Source organism: Xyrauchen texanus, chromosome 36 (assembly GCF_025860055.1).
Source record: "Xyrauchen texanus isolate HMW12.3.18 chromosome 36, RBS_HiC_50CHRs, whole genome shotgun sequence".
In the NCBI taxonomy this organism is placed as follows: Eukaryota; Metazoa; Chordata; class Actinopteri; order Cypriniformes; family Catostomidae; genus Xyrauchen; species Xyrauchen texanus.
The window spans coordinates 36,325,845-36,350,836 of NC_068311.1; the positions used below are offsets into that span (position 1 = coordinate 36,325,845).

General features: G+C 38.1%; 1 protein-coding gene across 2 annotated transcripts in view; it reads left to right on the forward strand.

Annotated features, from left to right (window-relative positions):
* Nucleotides 1–21,634, forward strand: part of LOC127630196 (delta(3,5)-Delta(2,4)-dienoyl-CoA isomerase, mitochondrial-like) — a 30,764-nt gene extending 9,130 nt beyond the window's left edge. For both annotated transcript variants that reach the window (XM_052107668.1, XM_052107667.1), the window contains exons 7-10: nucleotides 3,702–3,772; nucleotides 11,290–11,361; nucleotides 12,094–12,244; nucleotides 16,204–21,634. In XM_052107668.1, the coding sequence (XP_051963628.1) occupies nucleotides 3,702–3,772; nucleotides 11,290–11,361; nucleotides 12,094–12,244; nucleotides 16,204–16,308 (399 nt within the window). In that variant the 3' untranslated portion in view covers nucleotides 16,309–21,634. The remainder of the gene's footprint in view (nucleotides 1–3,701; nucleotides 3,773–11,289; nucleotides 11,362–12,093; nucleotides 12,245–16,203) is intronic.
* Nucleotides 21,635–24,992: the final 3,358 nt, after the last annotated feature.

Genomic DNA, 24,992 nt, shown 5'->3' on the forward strand with positions numbered 1-24,992 from the left:
AGGATAATTCTGGGTTCAATACATGTTAAGCTCAATCGACAGCATTTGTAGCATAATGTTGATTACCACAAAAATAATTGCTTGTCTCTTCTGTTAAAAAAGCAAAAATCAAGTGACAGTGAGGCACTTACAACGGAAGTGAATGGGATACATTTTTGGAGGGTTTAAAGGCAGAAATGTGAATCTTTTGTTTTTTATTCATCTATTAAATAAAGAACAGCAAAACATATACATACAGAATCAATATTTAACCCTCACTAACCCAACAACACCCCAGTGGTCACATAATTATAGACATACAAACAAAAAAAACACACACATACACAAATAATATATATATATACACTAATCACACACATCCACTACACTTCTCTCCACTGTCCCTCCCCAAGAGCCTTCCAAAAAAAGAAAGATATTTGCCACATTTCTCCACAAACAGGTCTAGACCCCCCTCCTCAAAAACTGCCGCTGTGGCCATCTCTGAACACCACTCCTGAAATGAGGGTGCTCCAGCCGACTTCCAACTCCTTAAAATATTCTGTATGGCTATCATAATACTAGTCAGGACCCAGTTTATTTCACGTGCTTATTCTCCAAATTAATGACTGCCCCATCACCTAAAATACAGATTCTGTGGCAAAATTAAATTTGAGATGCCAAAACCTTGCACATAAAACTCTGAATCCTCAATCAAAATTCTTGAATCTTAACACATCCCTAAAAGGCATGGGTTGTGTCTCCATCTTCTGATTGACATCGCCAGCAGGTGGGTGTGTCTTTAAGACCAAGCCTATGCAATCTAGAGGGGGTCCTGTCACAAATCGCTTGAAAAACTTTTTATTAAAGGGTCAAAATTGACTAATTAATTAATCTAAATCAGACAAATTTGCTGGGAAATACTTATTGTACTGTTTGGGCCACTGGAAGGCACCCAGCAGGAAGGCCATTACTGGACAGTACACTGTCAGAGCCAAAGCTTCGGATTTAGACAAACTGACTTTGTATCCTGAGAACTTGGAAAAGGAATGAATAATTCTTTGGAGGCAAGGCATAGATCTAGTAGGGTCAGAGACAAATATTCAAATATCATCTGCGTAAAGCAGAAGCTTATGCACCACACCTCCCGCCATCACCCCTGGAAAGTCATCCTCCTTATCGTGGCTGCTAATGGTTCCAGGGCAAGACAGAACAATAATGGGGAAAGAGGGCAACCCTGCCGTGTGCCCCTATTCAGAGAAATTTATCTATTTGTTTGTACCGCTGCTACAGGGTGTCTATGTATAAAGTAACTTAATCCGACCAAAAAATATACTCCCAAACATTTAAAAAATCTTAAAGATAATCCCATTCTCCATATCAAACGCCTTTTCAGCATCAAGTGAGATGGCAGCAACCGGAGACTGTTCATTCGCTACTGACCACATGATATTGATGAAATGCCTAATGATCAGAAGAGCTATGGCCCAGAATAAACCCCACCTGATCTATATGTATAAGAGATGTCATAACTTTACTTAACTGGTTAGCCAAAATCTTTGACAATGTTTACATCTAGCTGGATCAGGGAAATTGGGTGGTAACTTTTTCACTCGTTTGGATCTTTGTCATTTTTAAGAATCTGACTGATCCTGGCTTGTGTGATGGTTGGGGGAAGCTTTGCATTCTTTAATGATTGCATTTAAACTTTTAACAAAAGTGGAGCCAATTCAATAGCATAAGATCTAAATAATTCAGTGGCAAAACCATCTGGCCCTGGAGCCTTGCCTGTAGGTATGTCCTGAATTACGTCATCAAGCTCCTCCAAGTTTATCTCAGAATCAAGAGAATAGTTTTTTTGCTCTCTTGTCAATTTAGGGAGTTCCAATTGAGCAATGAACAACAGACGAAATAAGGGTATTTAATGTAAAACAAATCTACTCTAGAATAAATCTGATGAAAAGAAATGTATAGTCCCTACCAGATGGGTTCAAAATTTGCCAAATATCTGCAAGACCAAGATTTTTACACATCCTTTGAAGCATCAATGTTGCTCTAGGGGGCTTAGACACTTTTGCTTCACTATGATCAAGGACTGAGTCCATCAAAAGATGAAAGTCTCCTCCCAATATTATATCATGAGGGGTGCCAGCAGCTTGCAACATCCCTTCAAGATCAATAAAACAGCCCTGATAGGCACGTAAATATTAGCCAAATCCAACCTTTGCCCCTGAATTTAAGCTAAAACAATAATGATTCTCCCTAATTTATCTTTAATCTTTTTGAGAGATTTGAATTGTAGATGTTTACTTATCAATGTAATGACTCCCCTACTCTTACTTGAGCCAGCACTAAAGTTTACATGCCCACCCCATATCTTCCCAATTTTTTCAGCTTCCTGTGGGGAAAGATGCATTTCTTGAAGAAACACTATATCACATTTCTTACGCTTAAGAAAATAAATAAACTACCTTCTTTTTATGGGGTGCCCCAACCCATTGACATTCCATGAGGAGAATGTGTAGACCACATTCCAACAATTTGTGCCCCCCCCAAACCAAACAAACAGAAAAAAGTAAAATGTGCACACAACAGCACCAACTAAACTCAAAAGGTCCATGTATGCCTACGAGAGTCCCCACAGGTACGTTGCCGTTGGATTGCTCAAGTCCGGGGCTTCTGCACACATTTTGTAAGGCAAAATTACATAACAAAAAATACTTTGTAAAACAAACCCCAGCCAATTGGCAGAATAAACACAAAGAACATGTAGATTCATTCACAGAACTCGAAGGTGTGTTCCTCCATGAAACAAATTCCAATCGATATAAAGCCTGTATATGAGTGCAGCAAATTACGTAATCATTCCAATGTCCCACACAAAGTACTCCACAAAACAATCTCCAGCCAACAGGAGGCATAAGCACAAGGAATGAACAGATTCATTCACAACTGAAGAAGTGTTATTCCACAAAACAAAAAATGGCACCCTGCTTCCTCAAACAGCCAGAGTAGGTACAGCGAGTCTATCCACTCGCATAAGAAACACGCAATGGTTTTCTCACCCATAGTTTCTATAAAAGACAGTGCCTGCTTTGGGCAGAAATATACTTTGTGGCCGTCTTTAGTGTCTATTCTCAGTTTGGCTGGAAACATCAGTGCAAAAGTGATAAGAGTTTGAGGTAAGAGTTTCTTACACTCTCACACTGTCTTTTAATGTCTCTAGAGTCTGAGGATTTTGACTTCTTTGCCATGTTTACCTCAAAGAGCAAATAGGTAACTGGGTGTATCGAACATCACCGGATTATAACATGAAAATTATTAAAAACTAGCAAAGTGCGCAGAGCTCGTGGCTCATACGTCTGCTTCTCGCATGGCTTCACATCACTCTTGATACTGTATTTTTATTGTTTACAGATTGGCCCCATTCACTTCCATTGTGAGTATCTCACTGTAACCCAGATTTTTTTTTTCTCTCCAAGAAATAGAGGGACAAGTTGAAATATATTTCTGTGGTAATCAGCTTGATTGAGCTTAACTTGTATTGAACCTGGAATTTTCCTTTAATGCTTTTTAATCATCATATTATATTATAAGAGCTGTCTATTTATTATTCAAGTTAAGCCCTAAGGCAAAGTTAATTGTAGTCCCAATAGAAAGATCTATTATTATGCATATAAAACCATCTTAGATTCATGTAGATTAAATATGCCGTTTCTCTTCAGGAAGTCGACATTGGCCTGGCAGCTGATGTCGGTACATTGCAGCGTCTCCCCAAAGTGATTGGAAGTCGTAGGTATGATATTTAACCCTTAAACTTTGGTTCGAGGGATATATAGATATATGTATTAGCATTTGAGCACTTAGAATCTGAACTTTTCACAGAACCCCATTACTTTTCTGTTTATTTATCATAATATAACAAGTTAAGACCTGAAAACCTCTGTGTCAGAAATGAGTTCCACCCTATGGTAATGTAGAAATATAAAAATGAAAATATAAATTTTTCAGATAGCACTTAAATAGTTAAGTCATATATTAAATGAAAATTCTCATTATGAGAAATTCAACCAAATTATATATCTATAACTTTGTATTCCATATAAGCTCTTATCTTAGTCTGTTTTCTTTAAAATTATCCATATTTTACTTGTCTGCAAGCTTGCTTGGGTAAATAATCTAATGGTATGTCTCCGATGTCTAGAACAAAATATGCACTCCAGCAGAAAAAGTATGATCAACAAAACACAGGCAAAATAAATTCAATATGACTGTAAATATATCCACTCGGACTGATCATTGAGGCACATGGCTTTTCCTATCACTGCTATGCAGATGATACACAGTTCTACCTGTTGTTCCTACCTGATGACCCTACTGTCTCAGCTCGTATCTCTACCTGCCACCTTCAGCTCAACTTTGCCAAGACAGAACACCTTGTGATCCCAGCCAACCCATCTGCTGACCGCAACCTCACTATTCATCTTGGTTCAACTACACTAACACTACCCAGACCAGCTCGGAACCTGGGAGTTGTGGTAGATGACCAGCAAAATTTTACCGCCCACAACTCATCTACCACCGGTCTTGTAGACTTGTGCTTTATAACATCAGAAAAATTAGACCTTTTTTGTCTGAACATGCTTCACAGCTCCTGGTCCAAGCTCTGGTCATTTCAAGACTGGACTACTGTAATGCTTTGTTAGCTGGCTGACCAGCATTACACAATTAAGCCACTGCAGATGGTCCAGAATGCATCATGCGTCATGTCATTCCACTCTTGATTTCAAATCTCTGGCTACCTGAAGCTGCCTGCATCAAATTCAAAGCTTTGACTTCTACAGGTCTATGCTCCAACTCGCACTCTGCGGTCTATGAACGAGTGGTGCTTGGTGGTCCCATCACAATGAGGCTCAAAGTCTATTTCACAATCGTTCACTTTCTCTGTTCCACTGTGGTGGAATGAGCCTCCAACATCTATGCAATCTACTGATACCATCTCAACATTCAAGAACCCAATGAAAACACATCTGTTCTGCGAGCACTTAACCAGTCCACCCTAGTTTCACTTACTATTGAACTTGACACTTTCTGTCTCTTTCTTCTGCGCTAAAGCCTATACTACTCCAGCCACTTTGAAAACCTGGCTGTACAACACTGCAGATGTTGTTGAACTTTGTATGGCAAATTGCTTGCCATGTTCCTCATTTGTAAGTCACTTTGGATGAAAGTGTCTGCTAAATGACTAAATGTAAAGATTGTAAACATATAAAAACCAATAATTTGAGCGGTTTCCGGTCCAGCCGCCAAGAGGATGACAGCCTAATTTTCGAGCTCTCCGACGGTTTTGTGAAATAACCCCAAAAAACCTTAGATCTGAGAACTCCAGTGAATGTTTTACGAAATAATGGAGAAAGGGGTTTCTACCAGAAGTAGGACAATGATGAATGTAATAGAAAATGACTCTGATGTGAGGCAAGATAGCCGAAGTAACTCTCCGAGTTCATCTCCTCATGTTGAAGATAGCTCCGAAGTTAGCTTGCGATGTATTCTCAACGAACTAAGAGAGTTCAGAAGAGACAATAAAATACAGCTCTCCGACATTAAGCAAGAATTGAAGAGAACAAATGACAGACTAGATGAAGCAGAGGTGAGAATTGAAGAAACCGAGACCATACTTCAAGCAACATCAACGCTAATCAAGCGGCTAACACAGCGTCAGGCTAATCTCGAAGCCAGGCTGATAGATCAAGAGGGCCGTGCGCGCAGAGACAATTTAAGGATTTACGGAATACCCGAAGATAAAGAAGGCACCGATATGGTTGGTTTTCTGGACAATTTGTTGAAAAGCGCACTGGACCTTCCCGTGACAGAGAGTTGGGAATTGAACGAGCACACCGGGCATTAGCACCAAGCCCAATACCCCGCAGGTAAAGCCACGTTCTATAGTTGTCAAATTCGGGAGCTACCGGTCGAAAGACGAGGTGCTCAGGAGAGCCTGGCAGAAAAAAGAAGTGTTTTGCAATGATGTCCGCTTCTACGTTGATCATGACTTCCCTCGAGAAGTGCTTAAGAAATGCGGAGAATATGCAGAAGCCAAGAAAGCGTTAAAAGAAAAACAAATAAAGTTCCAGACACCTTACCCGTCAAGGATGCGCGTCTTCTACGATGACGGCACACGACTATACCAGGATGCTACAGAGGCAACGAGAGACATGGCTTCACGAGGATTTTCAGTCAATGTGGTGAAGTGCTCCACAAATGCGGATCAGGAGGAGATCGGGCTCTTATCTACTTGGCAGGTAGCGGGGAAACGGCGCGACCGAGGTGGAGATAAGGAATTTGACACAGCGGACGGCTACATACGATCCAGGAAACCCCCCCACTCTCAATATAAAGAAAAACTCCAGAAATTCAGAAAATGAACCCCCACGAAAGGAGTCCGACGTTTTTAACACCCCAATCGGAAAAGCAGATATGTTATATTTGATTCCCACTGCTACGTGATATCTCGGTTATTTGGCCAGAGGATTGCCAAGTAAATGTATATAGCTATGTGTAAATCCTACAGTACTATTATTTATTTAATTGAGTCGGGACTTGTTAATTGGTGAGTTTTCCTTGCTTTATTTTATTTTTATTTACTTATTTTATTTTTTTAAACAATTTACAGCTTTATTTAGATTAGCATGCGATATTGTAGGGCCCCACTTTTATTACAATGTGGGATCTCCCCTTATGGGAGCTTTGAACTTACAAAGCCCCACAAGGCTCTTTTGAAACGAGCCTCAACACCGGAAACGACTGTTCTTTTTTGTTACGGTGGCGTTCTGTTTAAAATGGTTACAGCTTGGTTCACGTTCAATGTTTGTTATATGGGAGAGGTATTCTTAATGTACACATTTAATATTGGTAGTTACACCGGGAGAAGTTCCAATTGTGTTAACCAATGTAGAAGACCATGAATAAGCAAGCTCTAAAAATTATTTCATTTAATGTGAATGGGGTCTTGAACCCAGCTAAGAGAAGTCAAATACTGTTAAAAATGAAAAGGGAAAATGCACAGATTGTGTTTCTACAAGAGACACATCTTACTGCAACAGAGCATGAAAAACTAAGGAGAATGGGATTTTCAAGGGTATATTACTCATCTTATACTGTAAGTCAGGGCACAGAAGAGGTGTAGCAATCTTAATATCACAAAAAGTCTCATACGAACATCTTTCAGAGGTCTCAGACAAGGAAGGAAGATATATAATAGTTACAGGGAAAATAGATGACACCGCTATAACACTAATTAACATTTATGCCCCCCTGGAAGTGATTTTGCTTTTTACAGGAAAATATTTGATTTAATGATAGGAGCGACAGGAATTGTTATATGTGGTGGAGACTGCAACATTCGTCTCAACCCAAAACTTGATTCATCAAAAAATTCAACCGCCACATCATTACACAGGAAAATTAACGCTCTAATGACAGAAATGGGCATATTAGATCTTTGGAGATATCTTTACCCATCAGGCCGTGATTACACGTTTTATTCATCCCCTCACGTTGTATATTCGAGGATAGACTATTTTTTTGTACTAAAGAGAGACCGCCATAGAATACATAGCTGCGACATTGGATCAATTGACTTGTCTGATCATGCACCTCTCTCTTGTACTTTACATATTAATGAGAACCCGGGAAGAACACTGTGGAGGCTAAATACAAGCATCCTAAATAACCTACAATTTCAAACTCAAATAAGGGAAGACATAAAAATGTTTCTTGAGGAAAATGATAATGGGGAAGTTAACTCCGCTACAATATGGGATGCCCTAAAAGCAGTTATTAGGGGGAGAGTTATATCCTTTTGTGCCTATGAAAAGAAAGAAAAACAATTAAGACTAATGAGTCTCAAAAATGAACTAAAAGATCTTGAGACACAACATAAAAGGGAACAAAAACCAAATCTGATGACAAAAATAAAGAAAATTAGAAACGAAATAAATATAATGTATTCACAGGAAATTGAAAAAAGATGATATTTACAAAACAAAAATACTATGAATCAGGCTCAAAATCAACAAAAATTTTGGCAAGGAAGCTGCAAAAAGAACAAGCGGATAATACGATATATAAAATAAGGGACCCAGATTCTAAAACTATACAATATAAACAAGACGATATACAAAACTCTTTTAAAAAATACTACAAATTACTGTACACACAACCACGCTTGGAGGATGAGCAACAAATTGGAAAGCTTCTTGATTCTCTAAACCTACCAGTTATATCAGCGGAACAAAACCAAACATTAACAGCTCCAATAACTGAGATAGAGTTAAACAGCGCCATCTCCGGGCTCAAGGCAAATAAGTCTCCTGGCCCTGATGGCTTCCCATCAGAGTGGTACAAAACGTTTCGACCCGAGTTGACACCAAGCCTCCTTCGGGCTTGTAATACATTGTTAATGGAGGCTAAAATGCCTCCGTCATGGAGCGAGGCAGTAATATCAGTCATCCCAAAAGAGGGAAAAGACAATTTAGAATGCAGTTCATATAGACCAATTTCGGTTTTAAACGTCGATTACAAATTATACACAGCCATCCTTGCCAAGAGATTAGAAAGGATTCTCCCCCAGCTTATACATAATGATCAGACAGGGTTTATTTCTCAAAGACAAGCTCACGATAATATTAGACGGTCATTGCACATATTAAATCACATCCAACAGGACAAACTTGAAGCCCTCGTAATCAGTTTGGATGCGGAGAAGGCCTTTGACTCCGTGAGTTGGCCTTTCTTATTTAAAGTTCTTGAAAGATTTGGTATGCACGAAAATTTCGCTAGGGGTATCAGTACACTATATAATAAACCATCAGCCCGGATTAAAATAAACGGGTATCTCTCTGATTCCATTGCCTTAGAACGCGGATCAAGACAGGGGTGTCCGATCTCACCAATACTCTTTGCGCTTTATATAGAACCTCTCGCACAGTGGATAAGGCAGTCTGAAAGCATCAAAGGCATTTGCATAAAGGGAGAAGACCACAAATTGGCATTGTACGCTGATGATCTATTGATTTATTTAAGTAAACCCGATAGCTCATTTCCTGAATTAATGAATCTCCTAGAAATATTCGGTAGATATGCAGGATACAAACTAAACATACAAAAAACGCAAATTTTGACACTTAATTATACTCCATCAAAACACATTAAAGAGAAATTCCACCTTAATTGGGACCAGAATTCACTGAAATATTTAGGAATACATCTACCGAAAGAAATTCCAACATTGGCGGAGATAAATTTTGATCCTCTCTTAACAAAAATAAAAAGTGACATACATAGATGGAATTCCATCTCTTTCCTTAGCCTCAGTCATAGAATTGACACTGTAAAGATGAATATCCTTCCAAGATATCTTTATTTATTTCAAGCACTCCCTGTAGAAGTTCCCTCAAAACAATGGTCTGAATTGAACAAAATAATTTCCAGATTTATTTGGCAAGGGAGAAAACCCAGAGTCAAATTCAAAACTCTACAGCTCCCAACAGAGGAAGGAGGAATGGCGTTGCCTAATTTGAGGGATTATTTTTATTCAGCTCAAACTAAACCACTAATTAATATATGTAACCCTACATATCATGCAAGGTGGAAAGATATTGAACTCTCAATAGTGAGTGATCCCCCAGTTTATGCAATACTAGCATATAAAAATTTGGGAAGATTTATAGATAAGGTGCAAAACCCATGGATAAAAGCCCAATTAAAAACCTGGAATATGATAAGAGAGGAATACAATCTGATTCATAAACTACAAATAATTCAATGGTGTGCCTATGATCCTGAATTCAAGCCTAATATAATGGATCATAGATTTAAATCCTGGGTTGCAAAAGGAATAACAACATTCTACTCCCTTACAAAAAAGGGACACTTAAAAGATTTTGAAAGCCTGAAGAAAGAATATTGCCTTAAGAAATCTGACTTTTATAGATATCTTCAAATACGTAATCATTTTGAACATAACATTAAAAATAAAACAGACCTTGATGACCCAATACTGAGGATATTTATAGGTGCATACAAAGAAGATCCAAATAAGGGTGTTATATCTACATTTTATAAAGCCCTTAGGATAAAAAAATCCCACTCTACTGAATACATTAAAGAAAAATGGGAAAAATAAGGTAATTTTCTCATATCAAATGATGAGTGGTTTGATGTATGTAAGCTCCCATGGAGATGTACCAATTCTCACATATGGCGAGAGTTCGGGTGGAAGTGTCTTATCAGATTTTTTATAACACCAAAACAGAAAGCACATATGGTGGGGGGGGGATACCAAATGTTGGAGACAGTGCGGATCTAGAGAAGCCAACCACTGGCATATATTCTGGGAGTGCCCAGTGATAAAACCATTCTGGGCAGAACTTCATAAAGCATTGGAAAGCATATTTAACACTGTCCTGCCTTTGCAGTTTCTCACATTATTTTTAGGATACGCTGATTTTCAGGCAAGAAGGCCGGATGAATATTTATTCTGTATTTTAACGACAGCGGGTAAAAAGGCACTCACAAGGCACTGGTTGCTTCCTGAACCTCCCACAATACAGGAGTGGATGGATATAGTAAATGACATTTATATCATGGAAAAGATTACTTTCTCCCTTCGTCTTCAGAAAAATGTGTTTATCAAATTCTGGACCATGTGGGTTGAATATGTAAGACCATTGCGACCAGATTTTGTGGAGGTATTGAACAAATGACTTTTAAAGGTAACCACATCTGTTTGCCTACTTATTTGATGCAGCATGAGCCCTTAAGTATACTCCCTGTACACAGCCAGAGAGTGTACACACCTTATTCTTTACCTGTTCACACCTTTTCCCTACCACGCATTAGGAAGTTAACTTACTTTCTCCCGCAGTCACTACCATAGACTAAGAATCCTCAAGTACCGATCTTCAGTATGGACTATTATGTACACACTTTGCCTCCAAGTGTTTTTTTTTTTTTTTTTAGTTTTACTGTTGTTGTTGTTTTCTTTGTTTTGTTCTAAATTAAAAACTGGATGGCAGTAGGAAAATACATCCACTTTTGTAACGTGCTAATGTATATACTGCTACACCAAAATAAAGAATTGAAAAAAAACAAAAAAAAACAATAATTTGCTATTAGGTGAGCTTTTAAATTTGGGTGTGAAAAGTGGCACGTAGAAGCCAAAGTATAGTTTAAGGGGATAGCCTTAATCAGAAACTGTATTATAGATCATTTTGTAATTTACAAATGAAATTTGCTTGCATTGTCTTTCAGTCTGGTGAATGAGCTGGCATTGACTGCAAGGAAGATGTACGCTGATGAAGCCAAGAGTTGTGGATTGGTCAGGTAAGATACGTGAATTTGAATTTAAATGGGATGTGTCTTACACTTTTTGTGATGCAGTAAAGTGACAAGTGATTAAAGTGTCTCTTCCAATGTAAATCTTTTTTTTCATGATGAGTGACAGAACATTTCATTAAGCCCTTGGTTTGTATCTCTGTGGCGGTGGCCTGGGTAGTCCAACCCACTGTTAACCTTTGCCCCACTGTACATGATGCATCATATATCTTCTGATTGGCTGTGGTTGTGTTGATCGTTCTGATTGTGTCATAATGCACAGCAGTTCAACGTTCAGTCGACAAATTGTTTGGATTATGCCTGGTTAGGCCACGGTCCCTTAGTATTAAAAAGGCCATTTTTTTGCTATTGTAATTGAAGTCTTGTTTATGTAAATTACCTTTATTATGATTGGGTAAACTCTTCATATGTAGAATGAGGTAGAGCACTTGCCTTCACGTTTGCTGTTGTGTCCAATATAGTTGCTGATGCCCCCCAAATACAGACACTTTAGAAACCCTACATAAGATTGTGACAGATTCACATAACAATCAATGCTGAAATGTGCCACTCAAACTGATCACAACCATAAAGATTGGTAAATTGACCAATTTTTGCAGATTTGTTTTAATAAATGATGTGATGAATTCTGTGAATGTATGATTGAAAAAAATGTTTTTGTTGTTGTTGTGAACTTTAGTAGACATGATTATATGTGTGCATTTCTCTTCTCGCACACAGCCGTGTGTTTCCAGATAAAGAGACGATGATGGCTGGAGCTATGGAGATGGCAGAAGAGATCGCAAGCAGGAGTCCTGTTGCAGTACAGGGAACCAAAGTCAATCTCATTTACTCCAGAGATCATAGCGTTCCAGATGGACTGAATTACATGGTGAGATCTTATGTTCTCATTCTAGAGAGCAGTTTATTGGAAAAAATATCTATATGACAAGATCAGACCTGCCAACCTTGGAATTTTTTTTGGAGTACCATCAGAGTGACGGGACGGGACACAGGGTTTGAGGGGAGGGGGGTTCATCTAACATTTTTCAACATATAAATTGGTTGTGAAGAAAACAATGCAGTCACATATTTTTCAGAACAACTCTTTTAATGAAAATACATATTTACATTTAGAAAATGACAGCCATTTGTGAATAATGACTGATCATTGTTGCCATTCTGCATCATTCATCACCTCTACTTGCAGTGGCATTTGCTCTTGACTGCTTTGTCTCATAGCTTACTGACTTGGCCTTTCTGAGCAGAGCATCACTAAAGCTTTCCATGTGACAGACAGTCCCCTTTGCAGCCATCCTCCCCTTTCTTGTCACCAAGACACTTATGTCAGTGCTCAGGCTGGCTCTGTATGGGGTCTTGTTTTTTTGTAACAAGGCTGAAAACCTGCTCACAATCAGCATTGCTATGGAAGACAACTAATATCCCAAGCATTACTACTGAAAGGTTGGAGAAGACCTCCTTGTCTCCCCTCTTCAACAGGCCAATGTCTCGCCAGGCCTTATCAATGCACTTGCTGAGGATGCTGTCGTCAAAGCTGGTGGTTTGATACATCCGGAACTCATCTTCCACTTGATCCACAGTGACCTCTTCAGGTAGAATAGAAGGAAAGTGACAGATAAAGAATCGGAGAGAACAGAATTTCACAAATTGCGTCTTTGCTATGTCTGCCACAACAGCATGCATAAACAGCTCATCCCCAAGTGGATATTTGGCAGCCATGTTGTCAGCTGCAGATGAAAAGATCTTCCTAACATCTCTGAAGACTGGCTTCAGTTCTAGGTTACCTTGGCTTTAAATAAAGGTTTGAGTGTCATGGCAAACTGAGAGTTCCTCATCAGGTAGCTGATTTTCCCTTGTGCTGGTTGGCTTGATACCTCTACCAATTTCATTCATCATAGTGATCACATGCTCAGACTTACAGAATGAAAGCAATACCTTTTCCAGTTGCAGCTCCAAAGTTGGAAGCAAGATATGTGGCTCTTCTTTTAAGTATTTGGTTGAACAAAATTTAAACCTAGCACGTCAATTTTCATTTTACAATTATCTTCTCTCTCTCTCTCTCTCTCTCTCTCTGTGCGTGCGTTTGTGAGAGACTATGGTAAGCCAAGAACAATATCCGTATTTATAACTTTATATACTATAATCACTGGCTTCCTCTATCCTCTGCGCTTATAAATATGGATATTTTTCTTACAAATATGCATCGATTCGCTTAAGAAGGCCTCCTGGAGCAATATGGATTACTTTTTTGATGAATGGATGAGCTTTTTTTGGCTTCAAAATCTAAGGTACCATTCACTCCCATTATAAAGCTTTGAAGAGTCAGGGTATTTTTTTATATAACTCTGATTATGTTTGGCTGAAAGAAGAAAGTCATATACACCTAGGATGGCTTGAATGTTAGTAAATTATAGGATAATTAAAATTTTTGGGTGAACTAACCCTTTAACGCTTTACTGCATTTAGAAAACAGCATTTCAAAGCTTAATACGGCAATACAAAACACGTGAATTCTGACCATATTGGCTTTCCATAAGAAAGTGCTCACGCAGCACTGAGACAACGGTACTTTTTAATCCATAAGTAACTAACGCGCTAGTTTTCATACAAAATAAATATGTAGCATAATTAGGTACTTTAGTTATTATCAACACAATAACATAACACATGTAGGCTACGTTTCTCAACACTGAGAATTAATAAATAAACACCTGTTTCTCCAGACTCGCACTTGTCAGTCATCCATGATTTCAGTTTTAAAATCTTTGCTAACCTGCATATTATGTTGTGCTGAAGTGTTAAAGACTACGACTGGAAAGTGATATAGGTCTAAATTATGGCCGAATAATAATGAAGAACGAAGCATGAATAACATACCATGTTTTGCTCATCATGACATTGTTCTGTGTGCACCGCGAGTGAAAGAGAGAAGCATGAAATCATCCTCCAGATAAATGCTTATTACATAATTGTGTTATTATTTTTTAAGGTATGATAAAATCAATACAACGCACAGTGTAAATAAATGTTTTGGGAATTCAATATTAACAGACTACTCTCGCACATCCCTAATTTACATATGTAAAAATAATAATAAAAAACATTATGTTGTGATGAAAACACTGGCAATGAGATATGAATAAAACCCAAGTTTGCTTTCAGGATTTCCATTTAGTTTAATAACTAAATCAGTTTATACTGTATAGGCACACATCCTGGAATAGGCTAAATGAAAAATGTAGCCTATTCAATTAAAAAATATCTAGAAATGTAGGATTTCCTAGATAGACACGTTATTACCTGAAGCTCCTTGATGGCTAATGTCAAAATCGTAATTGCACAATGTGCAAAATGCATGGTTTAGCAGTTTTGACAGGCGGAGGCACGGCCATTGCTCCTGATACTTTGTGAGGAAGTGCTGTGGGGCATGGACTCCTTTCTTTTTAAGCCTGCTGCACTCTCTCTCTCCCTGTCAGTGTCCTCATCTGATGTCATTATTTTTTAGCTGCAAGACGCACGCACACACACACACACACCTCTCGGTAACTTTCTAGGTCTCACTTTTTCCCATCCTGCCATAATCTGCTTTAATAATTATTATGAATGCGAATAAAAAGTCACGTTTAACTATTTGCTACACATGGTCCCTTATTATATAACTTTACATTACTTTTCCAACTTAAATGCCTGGTGAACAAGCAAGCTAGCTTGCAAATTACATAGTGTTAGGATAACGTTATTAATGTAAAAAAAAAATTCCAAATATTAGCTGGTCTGCACAGTACAGTACATGGTACATTTTCGTAAACGTTGATTTATAAACGGTTCTCATTACAAATCAGGAGAAATACTGCGCATCTTGCGGTCAAGTGCCTGAACAATTCTGGAACTCTTCATTCTATCTGAGGGTTGTCCCCCCTAAAATATCATTAAAATATGTGTATTGTAAATAATATAATGATATATTCTTAAAATAATTGTTTAAGAAATAAAATAATACAAATGCAAACGGGGCAACAACAAAAAACCCCTTGGTGTCCCCTTCAAAAATTGCTCTTGAGAATTGTTATGGTTATTGTCCCCCCCAACATTTTGATGAAATTTTCGCTCCTGAGTTCAATATTTCAACTTTACACATCCACCCCAACCCGTTTACCTTAACTAGTTAGAAGTACAGTGACTACTGTACTATCCTTGAAATCAGTGAAATGGCTGTAGTGGAAGGGGGATCGAGCGGGATTTTGTGTTGCTGCCGATTTGCAGTCTCTTTTTAATGATATGCGCATTTGTGAACCATCTCCGCTTGCTATTTGATGAATGAACCCAGCGCATTGATTGGTCGAACTCTTCCTCTTTTGCTGTTGCTTTATTTGAGTTCTGCGCGTGCAAAGAGGCAGGTCTGCAAGATGAGTAATCAATATTTTTTGGTCTGTTTCTTGTGGGAAAGAGCGCCTGTATATCGCAAATTGCAAAAATAATTTGAGTCACACTGATCCACAATCATCTTTCATAGAATTACAGAATCATAATTGAATGCACTGCAGTAAAAAGGAGGTTGCAGCTTTAGAAAGATATATATATATATATATATATATATATATATATATATATATTTATGTTTATATCCCAAACTGTTGCATATATATTATCATTTAAATTTGTTGACATGAAACCTTGTTTTTTAAAATAAATAAAATAAAATGGACTTAAGATTCCAAACAATTTTCAGACATTATTCTTATTGGAAACAGTTAGTAGCCATCAACATTTGCCACCCATTGATTTATACACAACTCTGTTCTGACCCTTATTTCCTGTTTGTGTCTGCAGGCCACCTGGAATATGAGCATGCTTCAAACCCATGATTTGATGAAGTCAGCTCAGGCTGCCATGGAGAAGAAAAGCCCTAAAGAAATTACTTTCTCTAAGCTCTGAGAATCTCCAGGGGAATGAGTACTTACTCAAACCAGCTTAAAAAGTTCCATGAAGACCGCCTGCTGATTTATATTTCATCTGCATGACTTTGTAAACATGATTTTTACAACTAAAGTGCATCGTGCCAGCACAAATTTCATTCGTTTGCCAACTTAAGTGAAAGCTAACTCTTTCTGGAATTGCTTTACTATAATTGCAGGGAGATGTAATATTTTATGGGTGCTTTAAATAATGTTTGGCACATAAATGTTAGTTAATTAACCAAAAACCTACAAAACATGTTCAGTGCTGAATGCTCAATAACATTTGACATTAGATGCACAGTATGACTCTTTGACCTATGCCTTATCAATCTTATGATTTTTGTGTTCTGCATTAAATTACATTTGATGGTAGAACTTGGATGAACTGTGACAATATTTTTGCACTTCCAACTCAAACGAATACTGAAGTATACACCCGTGGCCAAAAGTATTGGCAGTGACAAATTTTGTGTTTTGCAAAGTTTGCTGCTTCAGTATTTGTAGATTTATTTCTTCACATGTTTCTATGGTATACTGGAAAACAATGATAAGCATTTCATAAGTTTTAAAGGCTTTTATTGGCAAAAACATTCAATATATGCAAAGAGTCAATATTTACAGTGTTGACCCTTGTGCTTCATAACCTCTGCAATTCGCTCTGGCATGCTGGGTATCAGCTTCTGGGCCAAATCCTGAATGATGGCGATCCATTCTTGCCTTATTAGTGCTCGGAGTTGATCACGATTTGTGGAGGATTGACCACAGTTTCTATATGGGATTAAGATCTGGGGAGTTGCCTGACCACGGATCCAAAATTTCAATGTAATGATCTCCGAGCCACTTCATTATTACTCTTGCCTTGTGACATCATGCTGGAAAATGCACGGATCATCACCTATTGGTCCTGGATCGTTGGGAGAAGTTGCTCTTGCAGGATGTTTTGATACCATTCTTTATTCATGGCAGTGTTTTTGGGCAGAATTGTGAGAGAGCCCACTCCCTTAGATGAAAAGCAACCCCACACATGGATGGTCTCAGGATGCTTCACTGTTGGCGCAACACAGGACTCATGGTAGCATTCACCTTTTCTTCTGCGGATTATTGTTTTCCAGATGTCCCAAACAGTCGGAAGGGGGCTACATCTGAGAAAATAACTGCACCAGTCTTCTGCTGTCCAATCCTTGTACGTCCTGCAGAATTTCAGTCTGTCCATTATATTTTTCTTGGAGAGAAGTGGCTTCTTTGTTACACATCTTGACACCAGGCCATTGTCCAAAATCTTCACCTCACTCTGCATGCAGATGCACTCACACCATCCTGCTGCCAATATTGAGCAAGCTCTGCACTGGTGGTGACACGATTCCGTAGCTGCTGACTCCGCAGGAGACGGTCCTTGTGCTTGCTGGACACTCTGGGACATCTTGAAGCCTTCTTCACTGCAGTTGAACCTCTTTCCTTTCTTCTTGAAGTTCTTGATGATCCAATAAATGGTTCTTTCAGGTGCAATATTCTTTGCAGCAATTTCTTTGCATGTGAGGCCATTTTGATGCAAAGCGATGATGGCTGCACATTTTATTTTAAAGGTAACCATTGCTAACAAGAACACAATGATTGGAAGCACTTCCCTCCTTTTATAGCAATCAGTCTGCTCTTATAATCCAATTAGAATGATAGAGTGATTTCACATGACTAGTACTCGTTCACACTTTCCCAGGTGCTGCTGATATGAGTAGTGAAATGATGTTAGCTGGTCATTTTGTGCCAGGGCCAAAAAACAGTGAAATTTGGGTTTTTGTGATAAAGTTAATTTTTTTGGCCAATGAAGCTCTTTGCAATTACCGTAATTTCCGGACCTGAATATAAGCCGCACCCACTGAATTAAAAAAAAAAAAAACGGACGGACGGACAGACATCTAGTGTTGGCACATAGAATTCCTCACGCTGCTGTTTCCAACGTCTTATCATCGACTCATTAAGACCAAGCTCCCGTGCAGCAGCTTTATTTCCTTTTCCAACAGCCAAATCAATCGCCTTCAACTTGAAAGCTGCATCATATGCATTTCTCCGTGTCTTTGCCATGATGAGGGTGACAAAATGACTACCGTAATCAGAATGATGGAAAGTTTGAGCGCGCTCGATTTAATCTAAACAGTAAACAAAAAAGTTGTTTGACCTTAACCCGTTCGGCAATTTCATTGGTCTAATGAAAGCTTCTTGCCGCCAAAAAACTGAGCATGTCACATAATTTTTTTATTTATTTTTTAATAAAATTTGAAAGCGTGGAAAATCCATATATTAGCCGTGTCATTGTTTTAGCCGCGAGGTTCAAAGCGTGGGAAAAAAGTGCGGCTTATAGTCCGGAAATTACGGTATTTAAAATGCATCTGATCACTCTGCAGAATAAACTAGAAACAATGTGAATCAAAACCACAACAACTGAAGCAGAAAACTTTGCAAAAACACAAAATAGATTTTTGGTCACTGCCAATACTTTTGGCCATGGCTGTATTTATAGACAAGTATATGGTCCTGTGTGGCCCTGAGAAAATATACAATGTCTAATTTCTATGATTTATTTCATAGCAGTCTTGGGGAGTAACTAACTAAAAGTAATGAAGCTACTAACTTAACTATATTTTTCCGTAGCGTGACAGTAGCTCCGCTATTTTCACAAAAGTGTAGCTTTTCCATTAATGAGCTACCTTTTTACGACGAATAGCACTCTGTGTTGCCAGTGCAGCAATGGAGCCGACAGAGCAAACATATGCACCCACCTAACCGCCCTCTCTCTCAAGTAGAGCTGGAAAAACCAAATAATTTAAGTGAATCATTTCTTTCTGATAATTCATGTAAATGAACCGGTTAAAATAAACAATTCCCTTATATTTAGCGTGGGAAAGTCTGATTAATTTTAGTGAGTCGGTTCTTTCGGAAGGTTCATTTAAATAAATTGTACACTGAAATGATTCACTGATTCAATTGAGCACCATTGAGCACACTTTTTTAAGGGACTTAAAGCCTTCTTTCTTGAAGTGATATATTTAGGTAATTGCAGGGATGGACTGGCAATTGGGACCACAGGGACTTCTCCCAGTGGGCCACTCAAAATACTTCCCCTCATGTCACCCTAGTTAAAGGTGTACTCAGTCATTTTTTGAATATGTCAACTTGGACTTGCACACTTGCATATAGCAGCATTCAAACATAACAGTTTTGAGTTACCAGTGATATTGTGGAACTTCACTATTCACAGATAGCCATGATTAATTTAATCCATGAGTGAGTGTCCAATAACAGGGCGGTTATTGAGATTAATGGTGCGCTTAAGCCCTTCTCGGAAGTTACTCTTGTTACTCACAAGGCTGGAAATCGTAAATAAAATTTGATGTGTGTTCAAGTGATTTTATTTGGGATTGGCACTGTTTTGCAATTTCATCTTTTTCTCTTTGTCACTTACTAGCCAAGGCAGGACTCTTTATTTTTAGTACCAGTGCAACAAAATGAAGAGCAAAACCACACATTTGGTGTGTAATTGGTGTTTTGTCTATTTTAGCATACTTGTGTGGCCATGGAAATATAATCATAAAAAATAATAAATAGCCTACCTTTTCACTTCATTAACCAGCTAAATGAGGCTCATACAAATACATATACACACACACACATTTTTTTTTTAAACAGACAAGAGGAAACACAGGAATTTCTACAAAATAAAATCATACATTATCATAAAACTACAAACCTGCCCCTCCCTGAGAACCTTCTAAAAAGGCTAAATAATTGTCCCATTTTTTTTATTAAATAAATCCACGTTACCCTAGCCTTCTATATGACATTCCTTCAAATGCCGCTTTTAATGAAATTTGAGTGCCCAATAAGTCACACATAAAACTTATCTTAACACATCACCAAAAAACATGGATTATGTCTCCATCTTCTGATTGGCATCGCCAGCAGGGTGGGTGTTTCTTTAAGACCAAGCCTATACACTCTAGAGGGGGTACATCTTAAATTGCACAAGGCGCACTCTTGCATCTCTAGATGCAGACTTTTGTTTTGGGAATCCTAGCCCACTCTCCCTCCTCCAATACCAAGTTTACAATTTTCTCCCATAATCTCTTGAGATAAGTGGAAGCTCTATCCCCCAGACTCTGCATTAGCAAGGAGTAATACACTGATGCCTCTGACCTTTACCAAAAGCATTAATCACCACTCCCAAAGTATCTTCCACTTTAGGGAGGTGTAAGCTACTCCCAAAAATTGTACAGAGCATGTGGCTCAGCTGTAAATACCTAAAGAATTGAGACCTGGTTGGTGGGGGTTCTGGATTGCAGGGGCAGGCTAAGTACATACAAATTGTGCCATTGTGATTTAATGTGCTGAGTAACGTCATTTTTCCCAACCGTGTCTGGTATTAAAATCAGTGCGACACACTTTTCAAAAGGTGTGGACATTGTCGATGTGGTTTCAAGATATGAAATTCCATTCTTCCATCCAGCTGTTGTTAAATTTACATATATATTTTGTTTTTTCTTCGCCGGAGCACCACCTGAGTCTTCTCCTCCCATCTACCAGTGATGCTTGTTTCAACTTCCGCGTCTACAACCTGCGCAGATATCAACAGGGCAACTGGGTTGTAGGTTGCCAGGTTAAGGTCATAAATGGGTTGAAATTTGTATGATGTGTCTATTGTGTGAGTAGTATGCGTTTCATACAAGATCTGGCAACTGGACATCTTTGGAATAATATATTGATGTGATTATTCATATAACGATGGCTAATGAGCCAAATATCAGACCGAATGCATATAAATAAAACAATATCTTGTGTAGGCCTAGCCCACCTTTGTCTATCGGCCTAAGTAACTTAATAAAATGTAATCTAGGATGCTTACCATTCCAAATGAAGGACTTCGCTCTTGTAATGTTTATGTGTGTGTACATTTATTTCATGTCTTTTATTTTGAAAAGTTTAGTTCCTGTATCCCTAGTCATGCGATTCCTGTTTCCCTCCATGTTCATGTGTCTTATGTTCATTAGTTTATTGTCTTGTTACTCATTATCAGTTCTAGTTTGTCATTGGTTTAAGGTTATTAGTCTTTCTATCTTGTTTATAGTTGTCTGTTTATTGGTTTTCTTGTTATTGTTTTACCCAGTGTCTGTGTATTTATGCCCTAATTTTTGCCATTGTCTCTTGTCAAGTATTGTTAATTGTTAACCTTGTTTGCTAAGTCAAGTTTATGTTCATGTTAATTGTTCATGTTTATGTTTAGTTTAGTTCATGTCTATTGTGAGGGTTTTGGATTTCACGTATGTAAATAAACCGCACTTGGGTTCTTCATCTGCATGTCAACGTCTTCATTTGCCAGTGCCAGCAAAACGTTACAGAATACTTGACCCACAAAAATGAACCCAGCAGATCTACTAATATGTCTACATCAAGGAAAACGTTCTATAGAAGACTACGTGTATGACTTCTACATCCTGGGAGACGAGGTAGGCTTCAATGAGATCTCCCTCATACACCACCGAGGTCGCTTCCAAGTCTCTGTCCATGTTCACGTCAACGGAGGTCGTTTCCAAGTCTCTGCCCATGTACATGATGGAGGTTGTTTCCAAGTCTCTGCCCATGTACACGACCACGGAGGTCGTTTCCAAGTCTCTGCCCATGTATATAACCAAGGAGGTCGATTCCAAGTCTCTGTCCATGTTCACGACCACGGAGGCCATTTACAAGTCTCTGTCCATGTTCACTACCGCAGAGGTCAACCTCCAAGTCACAATGAGGGTAGTGCTTGAATTGAAAATAAGACTGAATGTCTATGGATGAGCACATCTGTGAAGGCTAAAATGCATTCTAAATGAGTGCCACCTACATTTCACATCAGTATATTGTGATGGAATGTGATAAAGAAAGAAACAATTTCTAGGGCTTGCTGCTATCTAGTGGAATGGGGGGGGTTATTATTAACAAATACAATTTTATTTATGAATAACATTATATTTATTTTATTTGGGGAGTTCTCTAAAAGATTAAACAATTTTCTTGCAGTTTAGTCCACAGTATGTGTGAATGGTGTGCTTTAAAATGTTAGTTTTTGTAGTTTTGTGTGTGTGTGTGTGTGTGTGTGTGTGTGTGTGTGTGTGTGTTTACATGCCCAGAGCTTTACCATTGCATATTTCTTAAAGTCTGATATACCTTTTATACAAACACGTCTTCAAATTAACACACAGATCTTTTACCAAAATGACAGATTCAAAATGTACTGCATAACAGTGTGTAGCAGAAGTGAAGGAAGCATATGCAGCAGTTGATGCCACTCATGGGGAATAAGATGGAGGTGGGCAAAGATTTTGGATGCGGTGAGACCCCTGTAAAACTGGATGACAAGACTGAACTGATGCAGAGCTTGGCTGATATTTTCATGGGAAGCATCCAAAACATTGAGCAGGGGGTTGTGTTCAGCAACACGGAGCTTTGTGACATCATGCTCGATAAGAGTGAGGCTTATAAGCAGAAGCCGGAGCCATATGACCGGCTGGTCCAACTTATATTATATGGTATCTAAAAGGTCCTGTTATAGGGTTATAACAGGTTTATATATGGTTTATAAAAATACATAAAACCATTGCTTTTTCTAATTAAGCTTAAAATATACATTGGGAAGGAAAAGTATGCAAACACTTTGGAATAGTTGGTTTTCTTCATTAATTGGTCAAGTATAGACAAACACAATGTGCTCGAGCTAACAACACACAATTATAATCTTTCATGTCTTTATTGAACACATCCCATAAAACATTCATAGTGCTGTTGAAAAAGTGTGAACCCTTGGATTTAATAATTGGTTGATTCTCCTTTGGCAGCAATAACCTCAACAAACCATTTCCGGTAGCTGCGGATTAGACCTGCACAACATTTTGAAGGAATTTAGGACCTTTCTTCCTTACAGAACTGCTTCAACTCAGCCATATTCTTAGGATGTCTGGTGTGAATGTCATTCTGTAGTGGATTTACTTCGATGTTTAGGGTCATTGTCCTGCTGCATCACCCAATTTGACTGAACACAGCCACCCTGACATTATTCTGTAGGATATCTTGATAAACTTGAGAATTTCCCTTGATGCTGCTGCCCCAAATTATGATTCTCCCTCCACCGTACTTAACCATTGGGATTGTGTTTTTATGTTGGCATGTGGTGCCTTTATATGTCATACATAGTGCTGCGTGTTCTTCTCAAACAGTTCAACCTTAGTTTCATCAGTCCACAAAACATTTTCCCAGTAGCGTTTTGGAGTGTCAAGGTCTTTGGCAAACTTCAGGCATGCAGAAATGTTTTTGTTGGAAATCAGCGGCTACCTTTGTGGTGTCCTGCCATGGACACCATCCCTGTTTAACGTTTTCCGTAGAGTAAACTCATGAACAGAGATGTTAACCAGTTCCATTGATTCCTTCAAGTCTTTAGCTGTCACTCTAGGGTTGTTTTTTACCTCATTGAGAATTCTGCAGTGTCCGCTTTAAATCATTTAGGCTGGACGGCCACTTCTAGGGAGTCTCCACAGTACTATATTGTCTCCATTTATAGACAGTTTGTCTAACTGTGGACAAAGGTATATCTATACTCTTTGAGATAACTTTGTAACACTATCCAGCTTTTTGCAAAGCAGCAATTCTTGATCGTTGGTCTTCTGAGTTCCCTTCGGTTCATGTCAGCAGATGCCTCTTGTGAATAGCAAACTCAAAATGTTTGAGTGCTTTTTATAAGTCAAAGTTCCTCTAACACACACCTCCAATGTTGTTTCATTAATTGGATGCTAGGTTTGCAAACACCAGACTCTAATTAGCTTTTGTTGATGTCATTAGACTAGGAGCTCACATTATTTTTCCAACACTACACTGTGAATATTTGAATGATGTATTCAATATGTACAAGAAAAATATAATAATTTGTGTGTTATTAGTTAAAACATTTTCATTGTTGAAACTTAGATGAAGATCAAACCAGATCAAATTTATACATAAATACAGGTAATTTCAAAGGGTTCACATAATTTATTTTTTGCCACTGTAAGTTAAAGTTTTGTAATATAATTTGCATAATGTTTGAAGGTATTTCAGTATCACAGATAACAGTCCTCATTCAAATAAGTTACTTGGTATCAATACGGCTATGCTGCTCAGTTTTGACATTTTACAAGATGGCCATCTCCTTAATTTTTAAGTACAGTTAGACTATTATTTTATTCAATTAATCTGGGTATACAGTGACTATTAATAATTTTTTTATTTCAAATTGTGTCCTGCCTTGATGGATCATATAATTTCACTTTACACTCACCTTGAGCTCATAAATAAGTCTACTGAATTTAATACCTAATTTAAATCTACTTAGCATAATCTACTCCAATAACATCTAGGGAATTGGTGATTCAGACGGTGAACATCAGTGGCATGTTTGGAATATACTATCATATACTTCTAACTTCTTCTGCAGTATACAGTATATACTGTATTCTGCACACAGTATGCATATTTTCTGTATGCATGGAATACCCGGATATTCTGAGTGAAGACACAAAACTCTTTTATTTTAACCTTATTTTTAATTGATACTGCGTGGACATATTTATATATATATTGCTTTTATTTTAATTCTTGTTC